The sequence below is a fragment of the Anastrepha ludens genome, chromosome 2, assembly GCF_028408465.1.
Source record: "Anastrepha ludens isolate Willacy chromosome 2, idAnaLude1.1, whole genome shotgun sequence".
Taxonomy (NCBI): Eukaryota; Metazoa; Arthropoda; class Insecta; order Diptera; family Tephritidae; genus Anastrepha; species Anastrepha ludens.
Genome location: NC_071498.1, coordinates 40,924,855 through 40,936,386, shown reverse-complemented (window position 1 = coordinate 40,936,386; position 11,532 = coordinate 40,924,855). Strand labels below are relative to the sequence as shown.

At 32.0% G+C, this 11,532-nt stretch overlaps 2 protein-coding genes across 2 annotated transcripts; both read right to left on the bottom strand.

Annotated features, from left to right (window-relative positions):
- Positions 1 to 2,834: 2,834 nt before the first annotated feature.
- Positions 2,835 to 5,997, bottom strand: LOC128869557 (dual specificity mitogen-activated protein kinase kinase 4). The gene is made up of 6 exons (XM_054112134.1): positions 5,466 to 5,997; positions 5,174 to 5,404; positions 4,407 to 4,996; positions 4,158 to 4,298; positions 3,838 to 3,923; positions 2,835 to 3,669 (listed from the first exon to the last, which is right to left on the bottom strand). Exons 1-6 carry the CDS (start codon positions 5,494 to 5,496, stop codon positions 3,495 to 3,497), a joined length of 1,254 nt encoding a protein of 417 aa, XP_053968109.1. The 5' UTR covers positions 5,497 to 5,997; the 3' UTR covers positions 2,835 to 3,494.
- Positions 5,998 to 9,127: 3,130 nt separating this feature from the next.
- Positions 9,128 to 9,875, bottom strand: LOC128857344 (putative nuclease HARBI1). The gene is made up of 2 exons (XM_054093061.1): positions 9,562 to 9,875; positions 9,128 to 9,506 (listed from the first exon to the last, which is right to left on the bottom strand). The coding sequence occupies exons 1-2, from the start codon at positions 9,689 to 9,691 to the stop codon at positions 9,244 to 9,246; spliced, it is 393 nt and encodes a 130-aa protein (XP_053949036.1). The 5' UTR covers positions 9,692 to 9,875; the 3' UTR covers positions 9,128 to 9,243.
- Between the last annotated feature and the right edge of the window lie 1,657 nt (positions 9,876 to 11,532).

The window sequence follows — 11,532 nt, the reverse complement described above, 5'->3', positions numbered from 1 at the left end:
TATTTCTTTTGCATTTCTACATTTTACTCTTCTTAATTTTATATTATTTCATTTTAATTAAATTTGATTTAACTTTAACTTTATTTTATTTTATCTTGTTTTGTGTTTTTTCTTTATTTTATTTTTGTTTATTCTACTATTATGCTATTCAAATATGTATTAATAATACTAATATTTATTTCACATTTTATTTTATAAAGATTTGTTTGAATTTTCTTCCGACAAAGAAATATGAAAAAAATATAAAAAAGTTAATAATAAAGTATTATTATTACTTTTTCTTTTTATTCTTTTTATTTTATAAAGATTTGTTTGAATTTTCTTCCGACAAAGAAATATGAAAAAAATATAAAAAAGTTAATAATAAAGTAAATTAAACATAGCAAAATATAATTTTAGTTTATTTTATTTTATATCATTTCATTATATTTAATTTTATTTTAATTGTATTTCATTTTAACTTTATTTTATATTTTCTTTTTTATTTTATTATATTTTCATTTTATTTTGATGTTGTTTTAATTTAATTTTATTTCATTTTAATTTAATTTTATTTTGTTTTATTGATATTTATTTTTATTTCATTGTAATTTTATTTGTTCTTATTTTATTTTAATTTGATTTTATTTTATTTTATTTTATTGTTATTTTATTATATTCTTATTTATTTTTATTTAATTTGATTTCATTTAACTTAATTTGATTTAATTTTATTTCATTTTAGTTTTACTTTTTTTATTTAATTTATTTTTTTTTAACTTTATTTTATTCTTAATTATTTTTTTATTTTTATTTTATTTTAACTTTATTTTCTTTCAATTTAATTTTATTTGATTTCATTTTATTTTAATTTTATTTAATTTTAGTTTTTTCATTTCATTTAATTTTTTTAATTTTATTTTATTTTAGTTTTACTTTTTCTATTTAATTTATTTTTTTTTACTTTATTTTATTCTGAAATATTTTTTTGATTTTGATTTTATTTTATTTTAACTTTATTTTCTTTCAATTTAATTTTATTTCATTTTATTTTAATTTTATTTAATTTTATTTGATTTTATTTTATTTTAATTTTATTTAATTTTAGTTTTTTCATTTCATTTAATTTTTTTAATTTTATTTTATTGTAGTTTTACTTTTTCTATTTAATTTATTTTTTTTTTCTTTATTTTATTCTGAAATATTTTTTTGATTTTGATTTTATTTTATTTTAACTTTATTTTCTTTCAATTTAATTTTATTTCATTTTATTTTAATTTTATTTAATTTTATTTTATTTTATTTTATTTTATTTTATTTTATTTTATTTTTATTTTATTTTATTTTATTTTATTTTATTTTATTTTATTTTATTTTATTTTATTTTATTTTATTTTATTTTATTTTATTTTATTTTATTTTATTTTATTTTAATATTAATTTTATTTTATTTTATTTTATTTTATTTTATTTTATTTTATTTTATTTTAATTATTTTATTTTAATTTTATTTTATTTTATTTTATTTTTAATTACTTTTGTTTAATTTTATTTTGTTTTATTTTATTTTATTTTTAATTATTTTTGTTTAATTTTATTTTGTTTTAACATTATTTTATTTAATTTTAATTTGATTTTATATTATTTATATCGTTTTATTATATTCTAATATGATTTATTGCACTTTTTGTCATATAATAGATTTGCATGAATTCCCTTCCGACAAAGAAAAACGAAAAACAAACTATATAAAAAATTCAACAATAAAGTAAATAAAACATAGCACAAATAGTAAAAAAATGATAGATGAAAGAAAGAACTTACATACCCAAACAGGAACAGTTTGGAAAAAATAAAGAAAATAAAACTAGACACTATCACTGTAAAGCTAAGCTGCTACTCACTACAAAGGACTATTATACCCATACGTGAACTAATTTATCGTGATCATTCATGCCATCACATTGTTTTTGTTGCAGCACTGTAGGGGGGCACTGCCCATGAATGATGCTCCTCTCTTCCAATTTGTAATCCTGCAAGTTTATTTCTTATGCATTAGTAGCTATTTTCTTTTTTTCGCCATTCATTTGATAATATAGTGCACCCCGTTCTACACATTCGACGAAACCACCGACTCTACGTCAAACACAAAAAATTGTACATCTGATTTTCTACACTTTTTTTTAATTTTGTTTATTTTTTTCTCGTATGGATATTGGATATGCTAATCTAATTACATTATGTATCTCTACTATGTGCTAATAATATTTTCTAAAATGGTTAAAGTTTTTATTTTATTATTACTTTTTCTTGGAATTTAACATTTACAGTTAACGTTTGTGAAAAATATGAGATGTGCTAAGCTGATATATAAATTGTCTTGTGTATATGTATGTATAGGTATTTACATGCATACATATGTGCATAACACAATCATATGGCTTACTGGCTGATTGCTGCTACTCTGTTCGTCTTGCCGGCTGCTTATAAAACAGTATCTTAAACTGATATACTGGTATGCACTTAGAAAAATAACGCGCGGTTATTGCTTATGGTTGGACATTTTACATTGGCTTACTTTGAATTGTGTGCAATTTTCAACGTACATATGTATATAATGTAGATATTATTAATTTTTACTTTATTTCATGTGAGTGCAATCCAAATCGCAAATGATTTTTGTCAGTACAATTCACATTTCTCACTATCAATAATATACTTAAATGAAAGTTATTTTTATATTTATGCTTTTACTTTTATGTGTGTATTATAATATTTAATGCTTTTCTTAGTTTTATCATGAGTTCTACCCAAATTGCTAATCAATTATTACATCATTTTTTAAATACTCATGCTTGTATGCGTGTGGGTATGCAAATGCTTTTTTTTTTTTTTTTGCTTAAAATGCAATATTATTATTTTTGGAATTTTCTTACAATTTTTGTTTTGCGCTGTTTTGAGAAAATTTACTCTGGTGTTTTCATTTATGTTGGTTTTTATGTGTATTTGTCAAATCGAAGGCGCAAATTAGGTTGACTATAGATAAGTCGAAGCGTTATTGCACTACATTTACAACATAGTGCCTATGCACAGCGAACGCATGAATAACAATAATGGAAAAAAATTTAAATTCAACTTAATTGTATACAAAAATAAACTTTTGACTTTACAAAAAAAATAAACGCTTTCTTATGTTTCTAAGCAACAAAATATTTATGACTAACTTTATGCAAAGCGTTATGTTATTTCCTCATATTTCTTCACGTTCAACTAAATAATATTTTTCTTATTGTATTTTAATTTAATTTTTTTTTTTCGTTTGCATTTTCTTGTTTGATATTCTTATTTTGTAGTAACTCAGCAGCGCAACTGACCTGAGCTGCTGTAACAATAATCACTCACACATTTTCCATACCATTCTGCTACTATGCTACTTCCTACCCACATTTCGTACCGCGACGACTTTTCACTACTACAATCACTAAATGGCATTTATTATATTCAAAGGAAGCCGATTAACTTTCAGCCGGCTGATTTGTTGTAAATTCAGTTATTCCATCTTTAACCATGTTTTCCAAAATATCGGTGACATAAGCAGCTACATCAGTGTGACTGCGTTGGCCACGTAATATGAAAGGCATTTCCAGCAATGGACCGTACTTGGGTCGTTCACTCTCATTTTTGTTTAAACTGTTAAAGAAAGCAGTTACAGAATAAAGTACAAATAAATATCTGCAATTTAATACAATAGATTTATGTTGACACTCGTGAAATTTGAACATCCAATAAAAAAATAAAATTAAATATTTATGATTCATATATAATTGCGAAGTATGCTTCACTTCTTTCATAGCTTACCAAGTATTCACAAAATCTACAAATTCCTGTGAGAACTCCATGCCCTTGTAAGATGTTTGTAAGCGTGGAGGATCACCCTTCACCACCTGCAAAGGAGGAACAAGATTAAATGTATCACCTATAAAACAGGAATATGACTATACGTTAGCCAAACGACTTGTGTTTATACCGGGTCAAAGACTGTCATTCTCCTGAACAATTTATGGGAAATTATGTTACAATACCAACAACTAGTACATAGAACCGAACTACGTTTGTTCGCTTAACCTGGCTTCGTAGTTGTTCATCTTTAAACTGCGCAATCTCAAATTCACACATACCTGATATAACTGCTCGAACACTGAGTCCCATTTAGGATATGGAAATACGCCAGTGGCTACCTCCATCAATGTTATACCCAGCGACCACACATCACTACGCACGTCGTATCCCTTAGCTCGCTCTGGGTCTATACGCTCCGGCTGGAATGTAAATTGAAAAACAAAAACAATATGTCACATAAAGCTGCTTTTCTTGTATACGATTAAAACTAATATATTTTTGAAATTATACTGTTACTTAAAACTCACCGCCATGTACGGCCGACATCCCGCGTCTTTGGTCTCCGCAATTGAGTCCACTAGTTTACCACAAATACCGAAATCGCATAACTTAATATCACCACGACGATGCAGTAAAATGTTGCTCGGCTTTACATCGCGATGTATGATCGATAACTCCTCTTTCAGATAATTCAATGCTTGTACTGTGGCCACAGTAATTTTGGCAAGTATTGACTCGGGTATACGTTGCTGTTTACGCTCGTAAATGTATTTGTAAAATTTATCCAGTGAGGTGTCCATTAATTCCATACATATCCAACAATCACCTTCCTTGAAGAGCGCGCCATAGAACTGTACTATATACGGGCATGCATTTGAATTCATCACTACTTCCAGATCCATGAGTAATTGTTTTTGTTCCTTCTCATCAACAGTGGAGCGTATACGTTTCACTGCCATTACCTTGCCTACTTTAAATATCATCTTATTAACAGTGCCAAAAGCACCGCGGCCAATTTCACCTATATCGGTTAAATCATCTGAAGTGAAATGATAGCACTCTTCATCAATCAGCAACTTTCCACATGCCTGTTGTTTTATACGCTCACGGGTACGTTCTGTGTGACAAAAAATTAGGAATTAAATTAACAATAATTAATATAAATTTAATAATTTATCCCTGCTGATTTAATGTTACGAAACTGAATTAGTTAATTTATTAACAATTAACTTTATTTTAACCGATAAAATTTAGACGAACTATACCGGCAAAATTATACTTTTTTATTATTCACCTTGATTTATTGCTGTTGTAGCTGGCACGGTTACGGGAGCAGCTACTGGTGCTGGGGGTGGCGGGCAGAAACGCTGTGCCAAATTGTGTGACGAGGAACTGGAGGCAGACGATGTTGATAAATTGGACGAAGCTGAACCAGATGAAGTCGATGAAAATGATGGCGGTTGACGCCCATTAAAACTACCCAAATTCAATTCACTTGGCGGGTTCCGTGGACGACTACTCCCAGCTATTGAATATAATTGAAAAAGGCTTAACAAAGTGAAAACAAATAGTATAATTTAACTTACCAGAAAATAGATTACTTGGTCGTTCAGCCATTTGACTTCTTTGAAGTACTGAGAAATGTATATGCTAAAGAAAAATTGCCTCCTAAATGATGGTACTACTTTCTACTATACTACTGTTGGCAATGAATTTATGGCAAAGTTTATGTGGATATTTTAAGTATATATTATATAGCAAAAATTTAGCACCTTAATAATGCAGCACCTCTTTGCAGGTGCAGGTACAGGTGTGATCCTTGTCGATTTTTCCACAAACGGCGAAATTGTAAAGGAACAACAAAGTACAACTACAACGACCGCTGGGAGAATGACTGGCTGTCATACGAGTGTCAATCTTGGCCACGGCACAATTTATGCCTCTGCTGCTGAGCTTGCCGTTTCCCTTTGTTTTTTTAATGTAATTTACATAATAGGCAAAACCTTTCCAATAATTAAAAGTATAAAGTATTAAATTTCCACTTTTATTCTTCTTCACAATTTAGTGCCTATAAAATTAACGTATGAATTCACTAAAATTTACTGGAAAGAAAATGTCAGAAAGTGCAGAGTTGTATTTCTATCTTATTATTCGAATATATGGCAGGTAGGGTGTGCCATTTAAAATGAAATAATTAATTTGTATGATATGTAGAGTGTTGGTGACTGTTCAACGGTTCTCTCAACCACAAATATTTCATTACAATTCAAAAAGAGAAACATATATATAGGAAGAGAGTCATTTTTTAACCATAGACATATTTTATGATAAAATATACATTATCGAATAATAAATACATACATATGTACATATAGGAGGAAATTTACTATTAACGCCGATTGCTCGTGCCCGTAGGGTTACAAAAGCCTTAGCGTAAATCCCATAGGTTTTTATCAAATATGTTAAAAATATTATTCAGTGAAGTATTATTGTGAATGATATTACTGTGACTGATTAGACAAACTGACATCTATTCACCAGTTACTTCGTCCTGTCATCTTTTATTAAATCATTGAACGAATCATGGCAAATTCGACCGAATATTCTCTCTTCGAAGAAGGTTCGGATTTGGTTTCCTTTTTTATTTTATTTATGAACAAAATAGGTTTCAATTTCAGAAACAACCGGCAGAGAACCTTAATGCATTCATCTTCTTATACATATTATTAACGTTCTATGCAAACAGTGTTTTTGGAATCAGCATGGGAGAGGCTATAAGAAAACCGTCATTAACCCTATGCGATCGGCAACTTTCTCTGATGGGAGTACCAGTTAAAAAATCATAAATAATTGACACGTACACTTCTGTTAGCGGTTTAGCCGAGTTCCTCCTCTATTTGTGGCGAACTTAGAAAAACTACTTAGTTCTTTGAACCAGTTCATTGAAAAGACCTGGTTCGAAATTCTAAGCATTGTGCAGATCCATAAAAAACACTCTCGTCAAAAAATTCCCACAGCTGAGATCACTTGATTCCATAAAGTTGCTTAAAAAATATTAAAGTTAACAAAATCAGTCCCACAAATTAAAACTTTTCTCAATAAAAAAAAACATTGTTATAGCTAAGAAATACAATAAAAATGTTTGCTATTGCAAATTTTCCTAGTCGAAGGGTGGTTCCATATGGAGAAGTCTACACATTTGGGAAAAGTTATTTATAGCCATTCTTCTACATATGGTCCAAGCAGCTCACAACTTCCGGGCTTAGCCCAAGTATCTTTTGAGTAGCTTTCGAACACCCGTTTGAGAGCGAGCTAATGTGAGAAGGCGAAGCAATCCAGGATAGCTGGTTGTGCGCTGGGATTTGCCACGTAAAATCCCACCCAATGAAAACGAAGAAAAACTAGGATGAGAAGAAGGATGAAAACTACCTATATTGATGCCGACCACTGCGAATGAACTAAGAATTATGATTTGAAGCCATGCACCTGGAATTTCCGGTCCGCTAATGGCGAAAGTGCTTCTGCCCGGCTGGTTGATGTCCTCGTGAGAGTAAAGTCTGACATCGCTGCCATTCAAGAGATGCGATGGACGGGGCAAGGCAAGAAAAGCATAGGACCTTGCGACGTCTACTACAGCTGCCATGTAAAGAATTGCAAATTCGGTGTCGGATTTGTTGTGGGAGAGAGACTTCGTCACCAAGTACTGTCGCTCACTCCGGAGGACGAGCATCAAAGCAAGTTTCTTCAACATCTCGCTCATTTGCGCCCACGCCCCGACGGAAGAGAAAGACGATGCGACCAAAGATTCCTTCTATGAGCGCTGCCCCCGCCATTACATAAAAATCGTGTTTGGCGACTTCAACGCCAGGGTGGGCAAGGAAGGAATTTTTAGTCCCACAGTCGGAAAATTCGGCCTGCACAACGAAATATCCGGAAACGGACAGAGGCTGATCGACTTCGCCGGGGCCCTAAACATGGTAGTCTGCAGCACCAGATTCCAGCATAAGAAGATACACCAAGCTACGTGACTGTCTCCTGAAGACACGCTTCTAATGTTCCCAATACCAACTCGGATCATTCCCTTGTTGCAGCCAAACTACGCACACGTCTCTGTGCAGCAAAAAACAAACATCTACCTACGCAAAGAATGTTCGAGATCGAAAAGCTGCAATCACAGCAGGCAGCCAGAAAATTCGCCACTCGACTCTCACTTCTACTTTCAGAAAGTAATACCCAACAATCCGCCATACACTAGCAATGGAGCAACATTTATTGTTCTTTATGTACCGCCCCAGAAGAAGAAACCGGATTTCGGCAAACCCGAAAAAGCAATTGCAGACACTAATCCAAGTTTCAGACAGGATGACTCGCTGGCGTGTGACTTCTTTAACCAAATGTTAGAAAAGATCGTGCGAGCCGCAGAACTCAATCCCTCAGGTACAATTGAGCGTAATAATCGAGGAAGGCCTCAGTATCGCAATGAATAAGGAAGTAAGATAACAGAACAAAATATCTAACAAAGGTATCTCAAAAGCGTCAAGTAGCATTGAATAACTTTTAAATTTTTATACTCAGTATAATTTTGACAAATGATACTCCAGCGCCTTAATGACTTCAAAGCTGAGTTATCCCCATCAACAGACAGAAAAGTTGTGAAAACCAATTCCATTCAAAGCTAGACACCGGAAGTACGATCGAAACTAAAAAAGAAAAATTTAGTATTATGAGCGGTGCATGCCTGTCGAAATTTTCGTTGTATACCGAATTTAGAGTCGAATGCAATTTTGCTTTCGATTGTGTAGCGTATTGTCGGAAAAATTGTTCAAATGTAAGTAAAGTAAAGTTGTTTGCGATTATTCATTGTTTTATAGTAACCAAATAATAAACATATACTAATTTTGTTAATTTTATGTAGGTCGAAAGTCGTGAGTACCAAATAGCAATTAAAAAGGCTGGTTGCATTAATGGAAGAGAATCCACAATTCGCAAAAGGGATTTGCACAAAAGTTCAGGCAGCAAAAAAATAGGAGGAGTTTACAACGGAGCTGAATTGATTGGGGTCACCAGTTAGAACGGCAGCAAAATGGAGTAAGGTTAATAATGTTTTTTTTTTGTGATGTTTGTAGAAATACATTTTTATTTTCCCTTGGCAGGTATGGGCTGACGAATGACGAATATTTGAATAAAGAAAATTTATAACAAAAATAAAAAAAGAAACTATGACGTAAAGGTTTTTATTTAATACTTTTTAGTTTTTTCCATAATATTCTAAGAATTACATTTCTTATGTTTTCTGCTTCTCCGTTATTTGACTCCACTTCAAAATCTCCAGCATCATCGTTGAGGGTCTCAACGGACAACTCTTCACGGAAGTTTAACATTGTAAAGCAGACAACTGTTGTACAAAGCTGGACACACATTAATAATTTGTGTTGCTTTTTTTGGAGAATAGTGGAGACCTCTTGCCTGCAACAAACATCTAAATCGGTTTCTCAAGACTCCAATTGTTTTCTCAATGATACTTCTCGCTTTAGCATGTTGTTTGTTGGATGTCCTTTTTGGAGACCCTTCCTCAGAGTTTCTGAACGCCGTCATTAAATATGGTTTTAGAGCGTATCCAGCATCACCTGAGACAAACAAAAATTATTAAAAACGGAATTTCAATTGGATTTTATTACATACCGAGGAGCCAAGTATTGCGACGGTCATTGAGATGTTGCTCCGCTAAATGCGCTTTCAATGGCGACATGTTGAAAGTCATAGAATCATGGGTAGCTCCTGGATTTTTCGTATTTATATAAGTTATTTTCATTGTATGATCATAAACCTAAAATTTACATTATTCGCATTGAGATGAATCGTCGAACCACAAGTCCGTTGTACTCATTTTCACAAAAAATACTTTTTTTAACTTTTAAAAATGTAGTTAACAAAGAATTTCAATACAACCGCTTTTTCTTTTATTTTGATTTGTTGTATCAGCTGATAAAAAATTAACTATTGTAAATGTGTCGAGCGATCGAAATTCACAATAGTCCTATTCTACAGCAAATGAGCACCATAATACCAAATGAAAATTCTTTCGATCAGGGGTGACTTTCTATAATTCGATAGTCGACACTCGTTTGCTCGACACTTTAATTCGATATCGATTGCGCGACAATCCTATTTTGGTTCCCGTATTTCGATATTTGTGCTATCGTTTTCATATTTCCGGAAGTGTTTGAAAAGTGGTTTATAGTTGTCAGAAAGTGCATGAAAGCAATAAAAATTAAAAGTAAATATGTACAATTGGCGTTATTTTTTAATTTTGGAAGATTTAAATGAAGAAAACTCTTCAATAAATAGAAGGAGAATACGTGATGCGTCGAACCCAATGGAATGGCCCGATTTATGGTAAGATAAATACAAATTTCATTAAGTAAATATCAAAGTATTTCTTTTTCACAGCTTCCAAACAAAATACCGCCTGACCAAGGAAGTTTTTATGTACGTTCTTTGTAAAATAAACCTTAGAGGAGGAATAAGGAGTACCTATATACCTCCAATTTTGAGGCTAGCTGCAACGCTGGAGATATACCTGCTCATATTACCAGTGGCAAACTGGTGGCGCACACACAGCAGCAATGGGGCACAGTACTCTGTCGAAGATATTTCGCAGCACATTATCGTCGATGGAAGAAACTCTATGCAACCAATGCATATCTTTCGAAAAAAACTTCCAGCCGTGCAAAGAGTGGTTCCATGAAAAATATAACTTTCCGGGAAGTAAGTAGTGCAATATTAACGAAATTTAAATTTTTTACTATTTTCATTCATTGCAGTTGTTGGTGCCGTAGATGGTACTCATTTAATACTGTTGAGGCCTATTGAGAATGAACATATATACTTCAACAGGAAAGGAAAGCAGGAGGAAGGTAATGGAGCGACGCTATAATAATGGAGATACAAGTTCCTGGCTATTAGGTGAGTAATTAAATAGGAAAAAATTAAGTGACGGGAATAAATATGTATATTTTTAGGGGAGTCGTTTCTTCCTCGTGCTAACCGGCGCTAATTCTTTCTACACCTGATCTTTCCCAGAGGAGGCCTTCCTCTTCCTCTACTACCTACAGCTGGTACCGCATCGAATACTTTCAGAGCCGGAGCGTTTGTATCCATCCGAACGACATGACCCAGCCAACGTAGCCGCTGGATCTTTATTCGCTGCGCTATGTCTATGTCGTCGTAAAGCTCATACAGCTCATCGTTCCATCATTTCAATATTACCATAGTTAATTTTATTTAGTACAACTAATTTATACATAAATGTGTATATATGTATGTACATTACAAAACCACTTTAGTATTTAAATAAACTAAATATTATATACATATAAATATATAATAAAATAGGCGCGTAAACCCTTTTTAGGTTTTTGGTCGAGCTCCTCCTTTTATTTGTGGTGTGTGTCTTGATGTTGTTCTACAAATGGAGGGACCTACAGTTTCAAGCCGACTCCTAACGGCAAATATTTTTATAAGGAGCTTTTTCATGGCAGAAATACATTCGGAGGTTTGCCGTTGCCTGCTGAGGAGTGGCCGCTATTAGAAAAAACTTTTTCTTCATTTTGGTGTTTCGCCAAGATTTGAAATTACGTTCTCTCTTTTCTG